The 24,222-nt window shown below is 43.7% G+C and overlaps 1 protein-coding gene across 3 annotated transcripts; it reads left to right on the top strand.

Annotated features, from left to right (window-relative positions):
* Positions 1 to 16,041: 16,041 nt before the first annotated feature.
* LOC105419844 (zinc finger protein 345-like) lies at positions 16,042 to 24,222 on the top strand. Of its 3 annotated transcripts, XM_029834385.1 has the most exons (4): positions 16,042 to 16,285; positions 21,112 to 22,182; positions 22,267 to 22,418; positions 22,923 to 24,222. In XM_029834385.1, exons 1-4 carry the CDS (start codon positions 16,114 to 16,116, stop codon positions 23,028 to 23,030), a joined length of 1,503 nt encoding a protein of 500 aa, XP_029690245.1. In that variant the 5' UTR covers positions 16,042 to 16,113; the 3' UTR covers positions 23,031 to 24,222. The 3 variants fall into 3 exon arrangements, with proteins under 3 accessions (XP_029690245.1, XP_029690243.1, XP_029690242.1); XM_029834383.1 differs by having other exon boundaries at positions 21,112 to 22,418; XM_029834382.1 differs by having other exon boundaries at positions 21,112 to 24,222.

The following is a 24,222-nucleotide window of genomic DNA, read 5'->3' as shown; positions in this document are numbered from 1 at the left end:
AAAGCATTGCTGTGTTCTGAAACCCCACTCCCCGTGCAGGGGACAAATTGCTGTGTAACTGAAATTGGTGAAATTGAGATTGAGAGGGAAACCTCGGCACTTCAACATGGGACTGACTCAAGTAAGCAGACGAACAAACTCTCCAGAAGACGTGTGAGACAGCCAGGAGGACCGAAGTCGACTGTACAAGGTAATATATTTATCTGTGATTAGAAGTATATACAAAATATGTGCCGTTTTGATGATTTGTATTTTAACGATTTTCCCCTCTGTCTAAACAGAACCATCAAAACAGAACCTTCAAACGTGCGCCTCTCTGAGCACTGTGACTCCCACGGCCTTTCCACCCTCCCGTGAACCTTCTGCCCCTGCGAGGAGACGTAGAATACGGCAAGCGTGTACCACTCTGACCCCTGTACTTACAGCGGCACCCACGGCAGCTCCACTCTCCCTTTCACCAGATCCTTTCGAACCTGCGAGGCCGATAAGGAGACGTAGGAACCAGAGACACAAGTCTAACATTGTCAGGAGATTGTTTGATGGTATATTTTATACTATATCTTCTTGACTAATAATAATAATAATATATAAAAAAAATAATAACTCATCTCTCATCTAATTACAGATTCAGGGTTGAGATTAAACGAGAGCGTTCCTGAACCGTCCTTCGACAGGGTGGAGGGGGATACGGGGGGCAACGATCATCCCCAACAACAGCACAAGCACCACGAGAGCGTTCGTCAACCGTCCTTCGACAGGGTGGAGGGGGATACAGTCGGATACATTCATTCCCAACAACAGCACGAGCACCACGAGAGCGTTCCTGAACCGCTCTTTGACAGGGTGGAGGGGGATACAGGCTGCTACATTCATTCCCAACACCCCCAAGACAAGGTAGTGCTGGAGATTTTCAATAATGTCATACGGTATATTGTTTCCTCCAATTGTAACCAAAGGTGTACTAAAACAGTGTTGAAAAAGCTGTAATTTTTTTTTTCCTTTTTCTGTCTTTTGTTTAAGATATGGATGAGGATTTCAATGTTGAATATTTTAATCAAGTACCGAATGCTTTACAAATAGCTGTTGATCAATTAAGTGAAATTCCAATCTCCATTCCAATAAATTTACAATTTACAGAAGCGATAATTGATGCTCCCGAAAGCCCTAACGCAGCAGAGCAAAATGAAAACGTCCTAGAACTTGACACCTTACAACTCATAAATGATGCCCTCGAAAACCTTAATGCAGTTAATGCAGTAGAGTTTGAAAATCATTCTCCTTCATCAGCTCTCCACACGCAAAGTGATCATGTCTTACACGCGGTAACAATCAGATCAGAGACGGATTCAGCAGAGACACAATCGGCTCTTCCTAACCCCCCTCCTGAACAGGATGAGAGGCCAGGAGAAGGGGGGTCAGAGAGCAGCCCCTCACCCCTTACACACATGGCCCCTCCTAAACTTTCTCCTCAGCAAGGGGGAGGAGGGCTAGGAGAAAATCCATCCGATCTCTCTCCTGAGCGGGGTGAGAGGTTTTTTAATGATTTTAACACATGGAGAACAAGACGCTCCTTTAACATTCCCACTCGGGGAAATGTGCCTGACATTGCAACATTCTATCGAGATGTAACAGGGGTTATCAGCGAATTGGTGGATGTTGCCAGACGACATAGTAGTCGCAATGATTTAATACAGTTGGAGGTGGTGGGTGAAAACGTACACAATCATGTTACAGTTGCTGTGGATGAACAAGGTGAAAATATTCTACCGGCTTTTAATGGAATGCTAGATCGGATTGTGCAGTCAAACGGTATCATTTCATCGGATGAGAATATAGAATTCATCCTTCACGTGGTGCAGAACCCAGGAGGAGGTGCCAAACGTAAGATGGAGAAAACTCTAGACTGTGAAATCATTGACAAAAAAAGACGTCACTTATTTATCGTAGACAACAGAGACAACCAGCTTTGCTTCGCCATCAGTCTAGCTCACGTTATCTACCCGAAACTTACTGAAAACGAATGCCTTGATATTGCGAGGAAGTTGCAGCATCAGGCTGGTTTAAATGATGAGACCCCCGTCACTTTCAGTGACATTGGTAAATTTGAAAATATTCTGGGGCGTAAAATTGTTGTGTTTTACAGAACATGCCACAGTAAACCCATCTCACATTATGAGACAAAATTCTCTGATCGTTCCAATCAGTTGTTTCTCTTTTTACTACAAAATCACTATTATGGGATAAAAAATCTCAAAGCCTTCCTGGGGTCGTCAGTCTGTAATTATTGTTACAAGACTTTTAAGCACCCCTATACCCACTTTTGTAAAGGTTACTGCGCAGTGTGCAACGATCCTGCCTGCCCCACAGAAGGGTTCAACACAGTGGTTTGCTCTGACTGTAACAGAACGTGTCGCTCACCCTCTTGTTTCACCAGACACAAATTGGTCGGTTCAAGCAGAAAGTCCAGCCTCTGCGACCGAATCAAAAAATGCGCACGATGCGAACTATACTACAGTGTCAATTTGTCGTTAGACGATGCAAAGCATCGCTGTGCGGTGAAAAAATGTAAAATCTGTGGTGAAAAACTGCAGAGCGACTCTAAAGTCGATCATAGTTGTTACATTCCTACCCTCCAACCAGACATCTCACATCCTGATTTGGTTTTTTATGATTTTGAAACATTTGTGGGTCAAAATGGAGAGCATGTTCCTTTTTTAGTGCATACAAAAACATCCAAAGGTGAAGAGAAGGCGTTTTATGGTCTTGACTGTGCTAAAATGTTTATTTTGCATTTCAGGAAGCCACGATACAAACAGAACATCTTTATAGCCCATAATGCCAAGGGGTTTGACAGTTATCTGGTGTTAAAAGGTATGTTGGAACTGGATGTGACGCCACAACAGATTCTGATGAACGGGAGTAAAATCCTCAGTTTTGAGGAATCCCATTATGGTCTCAAATTCATAGATTCCCTGTCATTTCTCCCCATGCGTCTCAGCGCTATGCCCAAAGCCTTAGGATTCACTGACAAGACCAAGGGGTATTTCCCACACAAATTCAGCTCAGAAATTCACCTCAATTACGTGGGGCCCTATCCCGTTCCGTCCGACTACGGCGTAGATCGCATGACGGTGCGCGAACGGGAAGAATTTGACCCGTGGTACAACGAGGTCAGCCGAGGTACCTTTGACTTCAAAAAGGAGGCCTCGCTGTACTGCAAAAATGATGTTGACATTCTCACCCAGGGCAGTCTTAAATTTAGAGATCAGTTCCTAGGTGAGACGGGGGTAGACCCTTTTGGTTCTATCACCATAGCCGGAGCCTGTATGAAGGTGTTTCGCACCAATTATCTGACTCCTAACACTCTGGCTATCCCCTGCCCTCACAACTATTTGAATCAGAGCAAAAGATTCTCTAGCGCATCGGTTCAATGGTTAGAATGGTTGATGCACAAAGAAAAAATCTTTATACAGCATGCTCTAAACATGGGTGAAAAACAGATTGGTGCATTTTTCGTAGACGGATATGCTGAGATTGACGGTGTAAAACATGTCTGGGAATTTCATGGATGTTTTTACCACGGCTGTCCCAGTTGCTTTGATCCCACAGTACAGTGCGATATGAGAGGCGTCACCTTTGGTGAACTGCACTACAAAAGTGAGAAGAGGGTGAGTGAGCTACAGACCACACATGGGGTTCGTGTTGTAGTCATGAGAGAACACACGTGGAACCAGATGAAAACAACATGCACGGAGGTTAAAGAATTTCTCCGTTGCTTTAACGCTCCTGAGCCTCTCAACCCCCGAAAAGCACTTTTCGGAGGTAGAACGAGCGCTTTAAAACTGCGACACACGGCAGCGCCCGATGAAACCATCCACTATGTTGATGTCACCTCACTGTACCCGTTTGTCAACAGTACTTGCTCTTACCCCTTAGGTCACCCCGTGATCATCTACAAAGATTTCGAGGACCCACGCAGCTACTACGGCTTCATCAGAGCCACTGTGTATCCTCCTCGAGGTCTTTTATTCCCCGTGTTACCGCACAAAAGTGAGGGGGGTAAATTACTCTTTACACTGTGTCGCACCTGTGCCGAAACTAACAATGAGGGTGGCCCCTGCGAACACGACGATGAGGGCAGAGCTCTGACGGGGGTCTGGGTCACCGTTGAATTCATCAAAGCTCTGGAGGTGGGGTACAGGGTGGGTAAAATTACAGAAGTCTGGCACTTTGACAAGAGCAGCGACACTGTGTTTACCGACTACATACACACCTTTTTGAAAGGAAAGCAGGAAGCCTCGGGTTACCCCGCTGAGGCGACGGACCGAGAGAGCAGGGAAAAATACATCAGGGACTATCAGGAGCATCAGGGCATTCTTTTAGATGCTGGCAAAATCGAGACCAATCCTGTGAAAAGACAGGTTGCTAAATTGTGTCTCAACAGTTTGTGGGGAAAGTTTGCACAGAGAGATAATTTGTTTAAAACCACCATTGTCTCAGATCCTAAAGAATTCTTTAGTTACATGTTTTCAGGTAAATACAAAGTCGAATACTTTTCCGTTCTCCACAGCAACAGAGCTCTCATCAGGTGGAAATACACCGACAGGTACGTTCAACCCCCAGGTAAACAGAGTAATGTTTTTATTGCAGCATTCACCACAGCACACGCACGACTGAAGCTGTACAGTTATCTGGAAAAACTACAAGACAGAGTGTTTTACATCGACACAGATAGTTTAATCTATCTGGTCAAAGAGGGTGAGAAACCTCTAGAGCTGGGTAACTATTTAGGTGACCTGACGGATGAACTGGATGGTGACAGCATTCAAGAGTTTGCAGCGGCGGGTCCCAAGAGTTACGCGTACCAAACACGAAATAAAAAGAAAGTCGTCATGCGTGTGAAAGGTATCACTCAGACCCGGGAATGTTGTGAGCGTGTGAGCTTTGACAGTGTCAGAGAGCTGGTGGAGGGTTACCTGAGTAATAAACAAGAGGGAAACACGATCGAGATCCGTCAACACAGCATCAGACGTGATAAAAAGGGTTTTGCATTGAGAAATGTGTCATTTGATAAAAAATTTAGGGTGGTGTATGACAAAAGACGACTCTTTGCTGACGGAACAACTCTGCCTTTCGGGTATTAGAAATGCAGGAAATTGAATTTGATCCTAGGTTTATCTTTCCTTTTTCTTGTTTAATCGTGGGTCCGAGCGGGTGTGGAAAGACCTATTTTGTAAAAAATTTATTGGAAAACTGTGACCGTGTAATAAATGTTGTACCTGACAATATCGTGTGGATTTATACCTCTTTTCAACCTATGTACACTGAACTGCAAAAGATGATTAAAAACATTAAATTTGTCAAAGGTCTGCCTGATTCTTTTGAAGATGAAACACTGTTTCCTCCTGATCAAAAGCATTTGATTATTTTGGACGATGTTATTTTTCAAGCCTCTGACCATCCTGAAGTGGTAAAGATTTTTACACAGTATCGCCACCACAGAAACATGAGTGTTATGATGTTGACTCAAAACGTGTTTCACCAGGGTAAACACAGTCGCCAAACCATCAGTTTGAACAGCAATTATTTGGTCATGTTTAAAAACCCACGGGATAAACTACAAATGAATATATTGGCTCATCAGATTTTTCCATCACAAAAGACATTTTTCTTGGAGAGTTTTGAAGACGCCACAAAAGACCCTCACGGGTATTTAATAGTGGATCTCACCCCCGTCTGCCCAGATCCGTACAGACTGAGGACGGGTGTACTTCCTCACCAGCAAGCGGCCGTTTACATCCCCAGAGCGTCGACGTAGATCATCATGTCAGCGCGTATAAAAAGAAACGCACCCCTGTTGAAGGCCCTGTACCGTGCCACACCCAAGAAACGTAGAGACATTCTTATTCACAGCTCCCCGGATTTTATCCAGACACTGTGTGAGATTTCTTTAAATCTTCTAAAAGGAAACGTCCCCCTGACTCCTTCTCAATTTAAAAAACTGAAGAGACAGAAAAAAATTATCAAACTGTTGGCTGATAAAAGAACCAGTTTAAAGAGGAAGCAACAGGTTCTAAAGAAGCAGACGGGCGGATTTCTTTTACCTCTCCTCTCAGCGGTGGTACCTTTGATCGGGAATCTCGTCGGAGGATTGATACGAAAATGACTTTGAAAAAGGCCCAAAAAATGTTTCTCGTCACCCCTCATCAACTCAACCGCCTGACGCGACCCTCCCAGTCCATCAGAGATGTCGCGGAGGACGATTTGGATGCTAGGATGAGAGCCATCTTAAACGAGCAGGGGCTGAGCTCTCATGAAAAAATTAAAAAATATAACGCGTTACTGCAAAGATATCTGACCTTTGTGAAGCAGGATCAGACAGAGAATCTGACAGAGAATCTGACAAAGACGGAGGCAGAGGCAGATTCTGGGACGGACGTACGGACGTCCGATAGCATCATCGACGACGTGTTGCAGAGCCTCCCACCGCGAGATCGCAAGAACGCCGAATACGTCTTAAAGAAATTATCCGACCGTCACGATGTTTGGAATACAAAAGGGGAATTTGTGTACCGGGGCAACGTTGTAAAAGGGTCTCACATGATCGATCTATTCAAACGACTCTTGTTTCCTTTTAAAAAGAAAAAATCAGAGGGTTCTGAACCTCCCGGATGGACACATTTTTTAAATACTCTCTCAGAATTAAACATCCCTTTGTCTTCTATAAGTAACCCACAAGCGCGTAATCAATACCGACTCCTCAAGATGGATGCGATCGGATCTCAAGACTCTGAAACACCTGCGGATCTACCGTCAAAAACTAGAAGACGAACAAATGACCCCCCGCGTTGGATTAACATTTCATCGTGAATAAATGTAATACACAAAGTTTTGTCTTTTACCAATAAAGCGTTTATTAAACATTTTTTCGAGCGTACAGTCATTCATTCAAAAACTTTAAAACTTTAAAAAATCTTTAAAACATTGCAAAAAACAACACCCCTGCTTGGAGGGACCATTGATTTTATTTCTAATACAGCGCTGATATTTCCTCACATAGTCGTACACCATGAAGTCATTCTTTATTACATCATCATTGTACAAAGACAGTACTTGATCAAAAGATAGCCCGCACGCGCGGTGACAGAGGTAATAGATGCAATGTTGTCCGCAGACCGTCGACATGTGGTGCTGCAACTGAACGTCGTGGTACTCAATGTTTTTAGAACGTTTTTCCAGAAACTGTAAGATGCTCGGAGGGTAGTGATCAAAGTCCGGCGGAAATCCATAAGAATCAAAAAAGGTGGCTATGCCACCATTTTCCAGCGTCAAAGCTAACCAGTGCTCCCCCGGCATGTGAGCCGGATGTGTGTTGACGATAAAGTAGGCCGGGGTTCTAAAAGAGGGATTCAGCATGGGCAGTTGATCGGACGCCCACACCCCGCAAAACACATCTCCCAGCAGGCTATGCAGAAGGTTCTCTAGTTGAACGTTGTCCATCTTTTAATAATAGTCCACCAGCACCTGCCTCTTGGCGTTGATCTCCAGAATAGAATCGTAACAGGCGTAGACGATAAGGGTCGCGGTGTGCGGCAGGGGTGTTCTAAATCTCAACTCCAGCCTGAGGTTTCCGTTTGAGACGGTAGACAGTGCGTCGTTGTCATCGCTCGGATTGAGATTAAACACAAACAGAGAGTAGCCGTCATTAAAGTCATCACGGCTGATACTCAGGGGTAAATCTTTGAGATGTCTCCCGGTAGCCAGGAACATGTTGTAGAATTCTCTGACGGACACCCCGTTGTTAAAATCGGGTTGGAAAGCTTTAGCCGGAACTTGCCGGCCGTCCTGACAGAGAGCCAGGTATTCGATGTCATAGTGTCTGAAATTAAAAGGCGACAGGTCTCGTCTTCCTGTGAAAGCCTCGTGGTGTACCATACCCAGAACCACGTACTTTGGTATGCTACCCAGAAACAGATTCTCCTGGTTGCAAACCCTAGAGTTTGCCGGAATAGAGTAAGTTTTCACATTAACGCGTGAAAGGGGGTAGAGAGCGTTGCCCTTCATTAAGGCGGCGGCGTGACCTAACCTGACTGCAGGGGACACGGCTACTTTTTTAACAAATAGGGAAGCCCCCAGTACTTTTAGGCTAAAAGCAGAGTCACGCGCCCCCATGAGGCAGAAAGCATCGTTGGCTCGCATCAGTTTAATTCTCAAATCGACAGAGTTGAGCAATAGTCTCTCGCAGAAAAAGATGTCCCCGTGGAGAGGACCGAGCAGGTGTACTTCTCTGGAACGGGCTGTGGACGCGGCTCTCCTCGTTAACCCTTTATTTGGACCGTTCACGAGCACGATAGAGTCCACTGACCCGGCGGTATCTTTGTAAAAAAGACCCCCGGTAAACTGACTGGAGAGCGTGTCCGGTGAAAAGTTGAGCAGGGTCTCAATCATGCAGCGATAGGGGTGGGTAGCGCTCGACTGAGAGATGAGTCGATCCCCCAGGGTCACGTCGCATTGACTGAAAATTGTATTTAGAGGATAATTGATAAGACCCACCGCTGCGTCATTAGCTAGGTTCGATCCGTTAGCGTTGGTGATTTTTACACGGAGATGCAACAGAGTGTCGTTCAGATCCAGATACCAGTCCCCGTCTCCGGGGATGAAAAACTCAATGGGTCCCCCGTCGGTGATGGCTGACAGGGGAGAAATTTCCGTGTAGGTTTTTTCATCGATAGACAGCTGCGTCATAGGTGCTGAAAATAAATCCAATTCGGCCAGAGTACACTCTGGAGATTTCTGATGTACTAGAGCCATTTTCTTTTTTCTCAAAGAAAAGATATTCTTAAAAAATATCAGAGCTCCGGACGGACTTCTTCTTCACACGACGGCCTTTTGCAACTGATTTCTTCCTTTTACCGAACGGCTGTTTATTAAAGCTCGAGGGGATGCGTTCTCCGGGGGGTCGTCTTCTCTTCCTACGCGACAACACCATAATGCCCCCGGATCCTTCTTGCTTCATCTCTTGATCATCTTCTTGATCACCGGCGAACCGTTCCATCACGTGTTTGACGGCGTTGGAGGCGATGTTACTCGCAGCGGCTTTAAGATGAGGTTTAGCTATTTCGAAACCTTTCTTGGCCAAAGGGCTGACGAAACGAAATAATTTAGAAAACAAAGATCCTATCCCCCGACCGTACATGACCGGTGCACCGTAAAACCCCGGCAAATTCCCCCCTACTTGACTCTCATAATATTGTACAAATCGGTGAGGATCTTCTCTCAAACCTACCCGAGCCATTTTCTTTTTCTCTATTTTTCTCTTAGCCTTGAACACTTTGTGTGTGGATAGCTGATCAGCCTCCTGAAAATGAATGATGAGGACGCGGGCGATTGGAATATATATAACCCTGGGGTTCAAGTTCTAGGTCTAAAGTGGAGAGTCGCGATAGTCTTGCCGTATGAAAATTTTACCGGTTTGTTTTGATCCGTTTTTATCTCCACCTGAATGTTTTCAATGTGGTTTTTGGACACCGGTAAATAGTAAGCAGGATTGAAATACTGTGTGACGATTTCACCGAACGTTCCTTTTACATCAATCGTTCTCAAAAGTGGCGCATAAACGTCGCCGACCATCTGCGGTGCAACTACGTCGCTGTAACAATACATGTGATAAAACCCAGCTCGTAAATCGCAGGGATAGTACGCATACCTTTGGTCAAACGTAAACCATTCCCCTGATTTCATACCCATCAAATATGCCAGGGGTCCTTCGAAGAGTACGTGGGTTTTACCTCCCGATTGGAAATCAAATCTTTTCAGAAGACTGTCATAGACGAGGTAAATATCAGACTTTATTCTTCTAAATTGTCCGTCCATCTCGAATCTAAAGGCTGAGATGCCGTTGAAATATGATTCTCTCATCTCTTGACGATGCACCTCGCTCTCCGTGGCCGGTTCTTGAGGTTTTTCCCTCCAGTAAAAGTAGGCATCCTCCTGATAAAGGTGATAAAAGGTGTGCGGGTATGAAATCTGCGTTAAAGCTACTTCCCAGCTTCCCTCTAAATCGATATGTTGAGGCAAATCCACGCGGTAACTGGAACTCGTGTTTTCTTTAAAAACATCGACGCTGGCGTTGGAGGGTAGGGTAATAAAAAAACCCTCGTCCTTCGGACCGTACATGATGAAATGATATCCGTTGCGATCGCGAGTTGATTTTTATACGTTCTTTAAATCTGCGGCTTTGATCCAGCTGTTGAATTTCTCCGGCCAGTTTTTCCAACTTACAAAGACTTGCTTTTCACCCCTGACGACGCGATGCTTCAGAATCTTTTCTACGTGGAAAAGTCTGTCTTCCCCCATCGTTACCTTTTGTAGCTCTGGCTCATAAAATGACCCTTGGATGGGTTCTCCATCGTAATCTTTTAACTTGTACACTGGAGGGTCGCGAGGGATGCGTTCAGATACCGTAAACACCTCGTTCGTAAAACTCTGTTCATATTTTTTATCAAACACTCCTCTCAGTTTTGAAATTCTAACTAGGTCCCCCTTCTTGAAATTCATCTTGGTTTCAACCTTCCGTCGGTTTTCAGATTTACCGTACAAGTTTTGAAACACTTTAAAAGTGTTCTCCGAGGTTACCTCAGCGGGTTTCATCTTGATACTGCTGTGATAACTGTGATTATAGCTTTTCACCAAGTCTTGTAAGACGTCGGTGTATCGCAGAGTGTTGTTTGCTGTAAAATATCTCCACATTCTACCTTTTAATGTACGATTAAATCTTTCAATCACAGAGGCCTTAAGGTGGCTGGCGGTGGAAAAATGAACGATATTGTGTTTTCTCATCAAAGCTTCAAAACTCTTGTTAAAAAATTCTTTCCCCGCATCAGTTTGTATTTTTTCAGGCGTCTGACTTGACTCAAAAATGGATTCAAACGCCTTTACCACCTCAGCCGCTGATTTTCTCTTCAGAGCCCTGACGTAAGCTTTTTTGGAAAATATGTCTATGACCGTTAATAAATAATTATATCCGTCATTATGCTCCGACAGGGCTTGCATATCGCACAGGTCCGCTTGAAATTGGTTTAAAGGGCGGGGGGCGAAAACCCTGTTTCTTGGAAAATGTATCCTGGCCGGTTTGTGTAGAGTGTAAGCGTCCTGTCCCTGTAGAAATGTTTTAACATTTTCTCGAGGAACCGTCTTTCCCATTTCTTCTTGCACCCCCTTATGGAGCCGCTCTACACCACCGAGGCTACCGGGATGCGCGGGATCATAGTACACTTTTTCCATGAAGCGTGTCTCAGACATGTTGAAAACAGAATGAGAAGGGATGCTCGTTTGAGAGGTATTTATTTTTTTATTAGGTGTTAAGAAATCTTTAGCATACACATTTTGTGAGTAACATGAGCAAATACATTTGTAACATTTGTAATGTGAAAGTACAGATAGTCAAAAACTAGTCTAAGACCAATGCGTTATCATCAATAGAGTTTGAGTTAAGACTTTATGATCTAGACTGAGGCAGATATCATCGTGTAATTTTCCAAGTTCTTCCAAGATGCTTACAGAATGGTTGTTTTGCACAAGTCTGCTGGTCACATCAATGAGCAAAGCATAAAAGGCTATCATATGACATGGTTTTACAACATCGTTGGACAGTTCTTTAAAAATTACTTTAAAACAATCCGACAATCCAGATTTGCTCATAAGCATCGTGTCATTTACCATCTCTTCCCAAAGTGCGGGTCCTGCACACGTTCTGGTTTTTTCCAGCAAGATGTTTTTGTTTGAAGCCGTTTTGTTCTCAATAGCCTGGTACAAGATGTTTATTATCTGACCCTTGATCAATTGGATCTTGACACCTTCTACATCGTTTACAACTTTTCCCCAGAAGCTCCCCATTTTATATCTGAAAATGGTGTTTTCAGATATAAGTGTTTTCAGTCCAGTACTGAGTCACCGTGTCCAGATGTTCCTGTTTAATCTCGCTGTCGTTGTCGGCGATACTCTCGTACATTTGTTGGATGGGAGTGTAGATTAATTCGCTGGATTTCAGCTCGAGCAAAAGGGTCTCTGCGGCGATCTTGACTTTCACGTAGTCAGCGTTGACACCGCACGCTTTCAGGAAATTTTGAATAGCAGGAATGAACTTGGGTGTGTAGAGTCTTTTCATCAACATGTAAAAGTTGTTGTGGTAGAAACCCGGTTCGATCACATCCAAACACTGGTGTTGGCGCTGGCTGGGGTGGTCGATCCGACATCCGTTGCAAACCTCACCCTTGTACAGGTCCAGGACGACGCTAAGTAGATGAAGAACGCCTTTTTTTACCAGACCAAAGAATTCAGATGCCCAGCCGTCAAGCTGGTCAGCACCGTTACATACAGCCCCGGGGAGATCCGATGCGTCGTCGGGCAAAGGCAGATCAGGGGTTGTTGAGCGTGAAAGACTCTCCACACCGCTCACAGAGATTGGAGAACCTGGACATGAAGAAGCCGGAGACGGCGCAGGATCTCTGCCTTGGAGAAGAGACTCGGACAGCTCTGGAAGTGATGCTGAGTCTCTGACGGGTGGTGTCAGTGAGGGTGAGTGAGGACTGGACACCCCAGGATCCGATGCCGAGCGTCCGAGGGGTGGGGTTGGTGGAGGGCTTAGCCAAGGAGTGAGAGACTCGTTAGAATCCGTGGGATCCAAGCGTTGGATGAGTGAGTCAAAGTCCAGCCTGCGAGGCCGAAGCCGACGTTGAGGGCATTCCGCTTGTGTCTCATCCTCATCCCACAGATAGGAATTGCTCGGATTGTCAGATCCGCTCTTGACGCTTCTGTTGGTAGACATGCTCTCCTTAGTGTTTCACTCCGGTAGTGGGTAACGTATGGTTCAGACGAACGTCTTTTATACATTTGAGATATGGGTGTGGGCTTACACGAGGGAGGACTCTTTTTTTCGTCACCACAGTGTTGTTCCAAAGACGACAATGGTGAAAAAATTTTGTGATTTTATCATCCATTTCATGCATCTTTTCGATCCATGCTGCAAGAGGTAGAGTCAACACGTTGCTGAAAACCCCACAGTCTGAGTTAAAAAGATCCAAGACAAAATACTGTCTCGGTTTCCCTGACATCTCTTCCATCTGCATCTTGTAGCTAGCACGATAGAACCATCTTCCCGTACCCGAGGTTTTCGTCAACCAAATGCTCACAAATGTTTGTTCTGTGGAAGGTTTCTGTTCTGTGTTGTTTCTTTCTTCACAGCCTTCTTCAGTCACACACACCATTCTCGGTTTGATCAGTTTCAACACACCCCAGTCATTGGAAGACATCGTAGCCGACAACATAGGCCCCTCACTGGAAGATTCTTCCCGCTGATAGAGAATCAGCTCCCCCGTCTTGTAACGGAACACATACCCAAAACTCCCTGTTTGACTATAAGGCTCCAAAGACCATTCTTGCTGCAAAGGCTCAGAAGGTGACGCCTGAGAACGCTGTACAAACACCGTGGATTTTTCAACTACTTTTCCACACAATTCTCTTATAACGGTCACAGCCGTCTCACCAATCACGGATGTAGAACTACTCATGTTGTCCACAGATGGCTATGCCAGGACTATGGCAAAACTGTTTTGTAACTGTTTTGTAACTGTTGCCCTTATTAAAAAAAGGCGGGCAAGGTACGGAAGGGGGGGGGGGATCCACCCTCCTCCCTTTTTAACTGTTTCCCTTTTTAAAAAAAGGCGGGAAAGGGAGAAAGGCGGGAAAGGTGGGAAAGGGAGGTGGGGGGGGGAGGGAACAGGTGTGGGCGGGTTCAGGGAAAGGTCAACCTGTCACTTGACAAGAAGTACCCCATTTCTCTCTCTCATCTCAGTGAGGTCTTGAATCCGGGACCTGACCAGTGCACCCTGTACCTGACTGTCCAGCAGGCTGGCCAAGGCCATTTTTTTGGATTGGAGGGTTTCAATACACCCTCGATCTCCTGTGGAGCTGCCAATCACCTCTAGCTCCACTATCTCCATCTCCAGGTCCTTGATCGACCTGCGTGTGTCCTGCGTGGCATTGTGAGTATACTGCTGGCACAGGAGCTGTATCTCTACTTTTCCACGGTCCCACCACTGTCTTAGGCACGTAAAATCGGATTTTTTTCTCTCGAAACCCCAACCAGAAGTGCTGTAAAACATCTCTAAAACTGTTATCTTGAGCTAAGCTGGAATTAAAATGCCAGTATGCACTCTTGGGCAAGATGTTCTTCACGGCGACTTCGCCTAAAACCAACAAGTGATCTGTAAAACCGACTGGCGTGATGCTACAGCCCCTAAAAACACTAAAATGATGTTTAAAACAATAAAATCGGTCAAGTCTGGCCGAGGAGATCCTACCCTCACTCAAGCGGGACCAAGTGTATTGCCTGCTGTCTGCGTACATCCTCCTCCACACATCCACCAGGCCATGAGAATAGGCCAGCTGTCTCAGACAATGTTGCGAGGCTGGATGAGGCTCTGCATGGTTGCGGTCTAAAAAAGACTCAATTAAAATCCCCACCCAGGAATAAAAAATCTTCCCCACAACCATTTAAAACAGTGCTGACTTTTTCTCTTCCTCTCTGTACCATTGGTAGGAGCATAAATATTAATAAAAACCAAGGAGTGGTTTTGGAGGCACGCTTTCACCATCAGACACCGTCCCCTCACCACATGCTTCACCTCCAGGGATGATGGAGTGAAGCCCCTTGAAAAAAGGAGGCCCACTCCACCACTGAGGGTGGTGTTGTGGCTCAGCAGCACCTGTCCTTCCCACTCCTTCTCCCAGTCCACTTCTATGCCACAGTCGCTGTCGGTCTCCTGGAGGAACAGGACATCAATGCGTTTTCTTTTTGCTGTGTCGAACACTAGTGCCCATTTTCTTGCGTCCCGGGCTCCGTTGACATTCAACGTTCCAATTTTGAATGTGTTCATGCCGAGGGGAAAGATTAAAATCAAAGACAGTACAAAGTAAGTACTGTACAAGGAAACATGGTAAATGTTTTTTTTTCAAATTAGCTGTTTTCTTGCTTTGCCCATGTGCTTCCTGAGCCTGTAAATGTCAGGGTCGGTGAGGCCTGACGTTGCCCTGGCGAGATGACCCTCCTCGTTACAATTAAAGCACTTGAGGGCGGAGGAGGTTGCGAAAAGGGTATAATGGCCATGACACAGTAGGTGTTCTTTTAATCTGTCTGATATGGAAAAATGTCTTACACACCTCTCTGCTGCTTCCATAGAACCCTCATCCACCAACAATAATATATATATATAACACTATAGAGGTAGTCTCTGTTCCATGGTTAAAAGTTCACCAAGCACAGAGCAGGGGAGCGGTCAATCACCATAATCTTATTAAAATTAATACTAAAGCACAAGTTGGAGAAAGTAATATCACAATTAAGTGTGGACTGTTTATTTATTTTGTCTTACTGAGACCTGGCTTCAGGAGGAGGAGTATGTTAGCTTAAATGAATCTACTCCTCCTACCCATCTTAAGTATCATATTCCTTGTGTTACTGGTCGAGGAGGGGGAGTGGCAGCAATCTATCACTCCAAGTTATTAATTAATCCTAGACCAAAATATGGCTCCAGTTCATTTGAAAGCCTGACTCTTGGCATCACCCATCTGAGCTGGAAGGCCGAAAAGCCACTTTTGTTTGGAGTTGTATATCGGCCCAACTCTGTTGGCCCAGCGAAAAACTCCTTGTAGAGGAACTGTTTTGTTGATTCCATTTATTTATTGTCAGTACTGCGTGTCCAACATGGTGTTTATGCCCCAGTGCAAATTGGAAATAAAGTATTTTTTGTAAAAATAAAAAAAATCTTTCTTTCTTTCTTCCTTGTTGAGGATCCAGTGTTATGCAGAGGTGTACTTACAACAATTTTATTGACAAATACTATTTATAGTCGCGGCGACGATTGTGTGTGAGATTGTTACAGAAAATAATGGAGAAGCACTGCCCCAGGGTAACACACACCACACCGGAACCAATGCTCCCGCGGTTGTTTTTGCGGAACTTTAATGTGTAACATTCGGCAGGAAGCGGTAACAGCGGCTTTGAGCAGAAGGTTTTTGTATGTTTGACCGTATTGTGGTGTGGAAGCAGCAAGAATGTCTTCTGTTGAGTGTTTGAGGACGTTCGTCATGGAGCGACTGACTGTTGCTGCTGAAGAAATATTCCGAGTGTTTCAACAAAAGCTCGACGGATGTGAAGAAGAGCTCGATTATCAGCGCAGACTGGTGGAAAGTGTTTGGAGACCCCAAATAAAGTTACACAGGACAGGTATGTAAGACTTTAACAAGACAAAATATGGAAGGATGTTCATTGTGACACTGAAGCAGTGCTTCTGCAACGGAAATGTGCCGCTAAATGTCGATTTATACCAATTTAAATGTAAACCTCTGAGGACTGAAAAGGTAGTGAGCATGGCAGGCCAGTAGGTGGCGATGTTAGCAATGAAGAAGCTAACAAATGTGTCTCCACTGCTCAGAGTATTGACACGATAACTCCACATGTTTGGGGGAGCAATAGCAAAGCTACAAGAGTTAGCAGCACACATGTTGCTGGGTAACAGGCCATAGCTGCTGCTGCTGTTGTTCCTTGGTGAGCGCGGTTCATTGATCTGAAAGAATAACGACCTCATTACACTTCTGTGTCTGTAGCTGACAGAGTTTATGGATCATCGCTGTGTTCGAAACCACACACTCGTTCCCTATTCTCTACTCACTTCATAGGGGAGTTGGATTGAGTACACTATGGAGTTAACTGAATTTTATATTCGTTTTCGTACACTACGATGGCGCAAGCTAAATGACGTCATAACGTTGCATAATAAATATGAACCCGTTCGCGGGCGAGAGCGGCCAAGTCTATTTAATTATTCTAACCCATAAAAAAACATAACACAATCACCCTTAGTTTGTTTTTTTCTTCATGTATCATTTCCACCTATAAATTTTTGACATCAATAAAAAAAAAACGAATAAAAAATGATATTAAATTAAAGTTCAGTGACATTTTCACATCGTGACATCAAGTCTTACAAAATTTAAACTGGATTTTGATTGGAAAATGTCTATTCATCTGTTCATCATCTTTTTAAAGTTTCTTTTGAGATCCTATCCTCTGGTGTGGAATAGACATTTCCTTAGGACTATTTTGGCTCTATGATCAAGATGTAATCAAATTGTGACAGAAAAAACAGCAATGATGGTTGATTATGGTTTTTATTTCCACCTTTATGTTGAAATATTTTACGATGCCTACATTTCATCCCTTCTGAAAAGAATTGAAGACTTTCCACTGATTTCACCATGGCTGGAGTCTGAAGGTGGAGGGTTTAATCATCTTTAGGCTGGCAGGTGCAGCCTGCTACTGTGTGGAGTCAAGAGCCTTCTCAATTCCACACTCCACAACCAATGACATAATTTGTTGGCTCTCAGATAAAGTACTTGCCCTGAAAATATGTCCAATTACTTTTTCTAAGGGCAGGTGTTGACTGGATCACCAGCTTCTGCTAAAGTGGTTGGCAGTATAGATGGATGCCACCTTAGGATCAAGCTCCCTGGTGGAGCTGCTTAGTGTTACTTTAACAGAAAACTGAGGGTTATTGCATCATAGGGAACGGTGGTATCCCTGTATGTCCAAGTCTGTAGTGTTGATAACACTAGAGAGTACAGGAGACATATGATAGCGGCCAACATACATCGTGCAAAAGCTCAATCTAGCATAGAAAGGACAATGACCTGATGCTTGGTAATATTTTACAAAGCCTTGGAGGTGAAGCCTGCCTTTGCCACAAAGGTGATTGCATGTTGCACCATTTTGCACAATGTCCACCTGAGGAATGTTGAAAGCATTGAACCCTCACAAAACAGCTAGTCCTTCTCCACCCAGCTGCGGATCAAACTATGGACATCACCGTCACTCCCTAAAGATATCAGTCCAATTGATGAGTCTGCAGTATGTTTATATCGCACCAACAATATCTTACTTCTCCACTGAAAGTGTGAAACCTCTAGTACAGTATAATTAAAATGGTATGAAAGAGCAACGAGCCAAAGATGCTTATTATCGCCTGAATGCCAATGTCTTTAAGGCTAAAACATACTACACAGGAAGCACCAATATGTCCCTCAAGTGAAAGAAGCACTGCGCTTCCAGAAAGTAACATATTACACATAGCGGACAATTCTTACATTTGTATGACAGCTCTCCGTGCCCCGGTTTACCAGCCATTAACAAGTGGTCACGTGATACCACAAAGGCTGATGGGATATATTACTGTGTTAGGGTGCATAGGTTGTACACGACTTTTCGCAATGCATTGTGGGATACACTGAGCGCACTAACTCAGGTATAGGGGATGGTTTTGGACAGAGCGCATTTTAAGACAGCTGGATACAGGAACTACCCCTCAGTTCAACGCATAAACCCTGCTGGCCGAACAGTGGTACTGCCCAGATGGCAAAGGTCACTTACTTCCATTGGGCCCAAAAATAGATTTTCAATAGGCTAACATGGTGAAAGAGACGTTCTGGCATAGTGACGTTGTGAACACGCATCACACCAACTGGACCGAGCCTGCCTGCAGATTCATGTGTGACCCATCCTGTAGTGGAGTGAGGCGCGCCATGATGGCTTTCATTACAAATACATCTTACATACTGTATGTTAAATATGTCTATTGTGTTAACTAACCAGCATTTTATGTAGCCTTCTACCAAAATTAAAATACCGTATTGGCCCGAATATAAGACGACCCTGATTATAAGACGACCCCCTCTTTTTCAAGACTCAAGTTTGAAAAAAGACTTTTTGAACACCAAATGTAATTTTTATACAGAAAATAATTACAGTACATCTGAAACAAATGATTATATCTTCGACCCACTTTTCTCCAGATTGTCGCTACATTTCTTATCTCTTCTCTTATTTTCTTCTCTTTTCTTTCTTACCGCTATTTTTTACTTTTCTTCTTTGTGCTACCGCTATTTTTATTTTTCTTCTTCGTGACAGGGGTTCGCTTTGGCCTGGGACGTTAAGTTCAGCATTCGCTTTAAATATATATGGCGCCATCTAGCGTTGTAAATGGGTATAATGTCTAGACCGCGAATGTAAGACGACCCCCACTTTTTCAGTCTTATTTCAACGCAAAAAACACCGTCTTATATTCGGGCCAATACGGTATACACATGAAATAACTACTGGAATTCTTTATACTATAAGCCGCTACTTTTTTCCCTTCATTTGAACCCTGCAGCCTACACAACAGTGCAGTTAATTCATAGAGGTTTATGGGCTAATGGCCACCGGGGGCACTCTCTAGCAGTAAACACAAAAGTGATACAGACACGTGGGGAAAGATTATGCACCAAAGAAGACACTAATTTTGATTTTAAACTGTCATTTCATCCATCATGCACAAGCCCTCAGGTGTGGCTTATACAGTGGGACCTCTACTTACGAACAACTCTACATCTCTCAACGGGAAAATATTTCCTCTTGTTACGAAAGAAATTTCATGATACGAAAGGAAAAAATACGCTACCGCTGCTACTTGCAGCTCGCGGAGTTTAGCGAACACAAACATGCTTGTAGCTGCTCTGCCATTGGCTATTGCCTAGCATCTTCCTGTCATCCCACTGGCTAGGAGGGACGTCAATCTGTACAAGTTTGTGTGTATCCCAGCGTCGCCTTCGTTTAACTTTTATTTATTGTGGGTGTATGTATGTTTGTTCATTAGATGGCGGTGTTACCACAAGTGTTAACGTTCGTTGCTAGTAATGACGGCTAATGTAAGATTAGCCTGGAATAAAGTTCATTTTGTTCCTGGAGAATCCTTGCACTGAATTCCCACATTTATTGTGCAGTAATCTAATTGTAATATGTATTTGTTACATGTTTTGATGCATTTTTATGATTTATAAAAAATATGTCAGAATTTTTGGGAGTTTGGAACGGATTAGGGCATTTACATGGAAAACATGTCTCTACTTGTAATTTTTAGGTTACGAAACAACTTCCGGAACCAATTAATTTCGTAAGTAAGAGGTCCCACTGTATTCACGTGCGCTCAATAGTCCAAAAATTATAGCAGCCATGTTTTCATATACCGAAACAGAGAAACCTTTTCCTACTTTGTCTTTGATTAAGACGCTTGTGTGTATTCAAAGATTTATCCAGGTCTGTTCATTCTTGCCTGTTTCTGATTGTAGCAAGGCTGTAAAATCAGCTCTGTTAAAGACCTACGAGTTGGTTCCTGAGGCTCACAGGCAACAATTCTGGACATAGAAGAAAAGTGATGGGAGACACCTGGGATTTGAATACACACTTTCAGAGCTGTGTACTGTTTTTAAACTACAGGTAGATACTTTTGACAATCTGGCCAAATTAGTTGTTTTAGAGCAGCAGAGGTTATTGCTGCTTATGTCACCAATCACAAAGCAGCCGCTGCTGCTGCTCCTGCAGATGACCGTGTCAGCTTCCAAGTGTAGTTTTGGTGGCATGCACACTCATTTTATGGCTGTGGACAAGGCTGAAGCAAGCAGAGCTAGTTTTTCTTGACTTGTGGCACTCCAAGGACTGGTCTGTGACGTGATTGTGGCACATATTAATATTAATACACACTGTGCAGCCCCAGCTCAGTGTCATTAACGTATTTGCATGATCTCTACCTGTTCTCTCCTCTACCTGTCCTCCCCCCTCTCCTCCCTCTCTGCCCAGCCAGCCATCAGCAAGAGAGTCCCCCCTTATGAGCCTGGTTCTGTTCAAGGTTTCTGTTCTGTTCAGGTTTTACACTGCTGTTCTAGTTCTGTTTTGTCCAAGTAAACATCTTTTGTTCATCTGTTGTTTTTCTCTTGTAATGTACGTTTGCGAAAAAGATGGCAGCCTCAGATTTACTCATTCAGAGGTGACTGATGCTTCAGATGTTTGGAGAAGAGATGCAGAAATTCACAGGCTGCAGGTTTGAACATTGATATTGTGAGCTGCCCGTTGTTGTGGCTCGTTGGATGGTTAAAAACTGCCCTTTGTTCAGTTGCCCCTAAACCTATCGCTTATGCTCACATGCTTCTTTCCATTGTTGATGATTTCTCCTGTATTTCTAGAGCTTTCACAGCAGCAACCTTTGTGGAAGGAGGAAGAGGATGATGGCCAGCATCAGGATAGGAGCTACAGTCTAGACCAGGACGACTCGAAGCCTCCACAAATCAATGAGGAACAGGAGGAAACCTGCTGTTATCAGGACGGAGAGTCGCTGACTGTGAAGCAGGAGATGGACACCTTAATGGTGACTCCCATACATGAGCAAGATGACGACAGTGAACTGGGCCTGAATCCTGATCAGAGCCAGGAAAAGCCTGAGGTGAACACAACAGTTCAAAGCCCTGTGTTACCAGATCCAGCCTGTGACCTGCAGCTGCTCTCCTACAGTCCTCATATATCTCAGAGCAAAGATGAGGAAAACAGGACCACCGAAGATTCCAGGTGGACCAGAGCTGAAGAGCCAAAACAAACCATGAAGCAGAACCATCCTAAATGTCAGACTGGGAATGTAAACAGCCCAGCAGAGTCAGCAGTGGACTGTGATACAGACACAGGTGCTAAAACATCTGCATGTAACACAGGTGAACAACAGGGAAAGGTCAAGACAGACCTGAAAGGACATTCCACTATTAAATACCAACACCTTGACTCAGTATGTGGGAAAGATTCCAGAGAGGGTTGTTTCTCATCAACCGACAAAATTAAGGAAACAGCAACCAAACTGTTTATCTGTCAAACATGTGGGAAAGATTTCAAACTGTCAAAATCACTGAAGCGACACCTTGGAGTTCACACAGACGAGAGACCTTATGCGTGTAAAACATGTGGGAAAACCTTTAAACAATATTCTTCATTTTATCTCCACAAGAGAATTCACACAGGTGAGAGACCATATGTCTGTCAAACATGTGGGAAGACCTTTACACAAAATGATAAATTAAATATGCACCTGAGAAGTCACACAGGTGAGAGACCATATGTCTGTCAAACATGTGGGAAGACCTTTATACGAAATGATAAATTAAATATGCACCTGAGAGTTCACACAGGTGAGAGACCATTTGTGTGTAAAACATGTGGGAAGACCTTCAAACAAAATTATGAATTAAAGGTCCACTTTAGAGTTCACACAGGTGAGAGACCATTTGTGTGTAAAACATGTGGGGAGACCTTTAAACGAAATGATGAATTACAGTTTCACTTAAGAGATCACACAGGTGAGAGACCATTTGTGTGTAAAACATGTGGGAAAACCTTCAAACAAAATTCTGTATTAAATGTCCACATGAGAATTCACACAGGTGAGAGACCATATGTGTGTAAAACATGTGGAAAAACCTTCAAACAAAATTATGGATTAAATGTCCACATGAAAATTCACACAGGTGAGAGACCATATGTGTGTAAAACATGTGGGAAAGCCTTTATAAATGGTACTTCATTAAATGTCCACATGCGAGTTCACACAGGTGAGAGACCATTTGTGTGCAAAACATGTGGGAAAGCCTTTATAGATAATACTTCATTAAATGTCCACATGCGAGTTCACACAGGTGAGAGACCATATTTGTGTAAAATATGTGGAAAAGCCTTCAAACAAAATTCTGCATTAAATGTCCACATGAGAATTCACAAAGATGAGAGACCATTTGTGTGTAAAACATGTGGGAAAACCTTCAAACAAAATTCTGGATTAAATGTCCACATGAGAATTCACACAGGTGAGAGACCATATGTGTGTAAAACATGTGGAAAAACCTTCAAACAAAATTATGGATTAAATGTCCACATGAGAATTCACACAGGTGAGAGACCACATGTGTGTAAAACATGTGGGAAAGCCTTTATACATAGTACTTCATTAAATGGCCACATGAAAGTTCACACAGGTGAGAGACCATATGTGTGTAAAACATGTGGAAAAGCCTTCAAACAAAGTTCTGCATTAAAGTATCACATTAGAATTCACACAGTTGAGTAACCACATGTCTGTGAAACATGTGGGGAAACTTTCACCCAGAATTGTGATTTAGTGCAGCACATGAGCACCCACACGGGTGAAAACATCTAGATTTGCCAACAAGAGAGTTCAGATATTGCTGCAGCTTCTTCATTGAGAAGAGCCCAAAGAACAGCTTTAATTTTAGATTCCTGCCAGATGTTCTGTATTACCAGTTCACCCTTTTGTGCTAATAAACTTTGTTACTATGCAACAAACCTGTAAGACAGAGTCTTTGTATCAATTCAAAATGAAATATAAGTAAAATGAGTCATACTAGAAAAGCAATTGAGAAAATCTAGATGTCAGCAGTCTGTGAGCATGCGGTGCTCAGCAGGTGTTGGCTGGAGGCAGTGAGAACCTTCTGTTTTGAGCAGGTGAAGTGGCTCCCTGATGTCTGCAGGTGCAGCTGCTCTTCCACTGTTTTAGGCATCAATCATGAAAGCTGTGGGCTCCATTTACCTACTGCAGCCTCCTGCTGACACCTCCAATCAGCAATCAGCACAGGGGTCATGTGGGCTCTGGCTAGTTCCTGTCAGAACTCAACTCAGCCATTTTAAATATAGTCATGTGTGAGTTTTGGGAGAATTGATCATTGTGCTCAGAATCATTGTGTGTACTGTTTTTATCACAATGCTTTAAAGGGAAGAAACTGAAAGTGTTGGAAGGTATGTGAGATTGTGAGTTCTTGGGGTTTGTTTGAGAGGATCAAGACCAGATAAGGGAAAGGAATTCATCAAAATAGAGTTCTGTTAGCAGAAGGAGTTGACCCCCATGCTGTGGTACAAATACACGTGACACAAGGATGATCAGGGCCCTTCCTCATGAACTGAGACACAGTGCTCAGAAGTCTCTTTAAGTGATTTCAGTTTTCTGTCATAAATAAAAATCACATAGGTCATTGCTTCAGAATTGATTCTTTGTCTATTTCTCCCTGAGTAAATGAAGGGCACGAGGAACGTGTAGGTAAAGGAAGTTTCCTCAACAATGCTATGGCTTATGCTGAAGTATTGCTTAAGCATTCCCACTTGTGTTGTAATACGTGCACAGTCGTGTAAGTTAGTTGATGAGTTAAACCTGCCTGAGTCATTTAGGTGTTTCAATAATGAGACAACAAAAGTGAAGCTGAAACTGAGAAAACTGGAGAATGCCATTAAGCAGGTTGTAGTGCCAC

Source organism: Takifugu rubripes, chromosome 3 (genome assembly GCF_901000725.2).
Source record: "Takifugu rubripes chromosome 3, fTakRub1.2, whole genome shotgun sequence".
Taxonomy (NCBI): Eukaryota; Metazoa; Chordata; class Actinopteri; order Tetraodontiformes; family Tetraodontidae; genus Takifugu; species Takifugu rubripes.
The sequence above is the reverse complement of the archived record's forward strand: the minus strand, read 5'-3'. Positions and strand labels throughout refer to the sequence as shown.

Bases quoted from the DNA above. Each gene is read 5' to 3' on its own strand.
- LOC105419844 (XM_029834382.1), top strand. From the start codon at position 16,114: ATGTCTTCTGTTGAGTGTTTGAGGACGTTCGTCATGGAGCGACTGACT. The intron at 16,286-21,111 runs GTATGTAAGACT...CTGTATTTCTAG, and splicing joins AATAAAGTTACACAGGACAG to AGCTTTCACAGCAGCAACCT.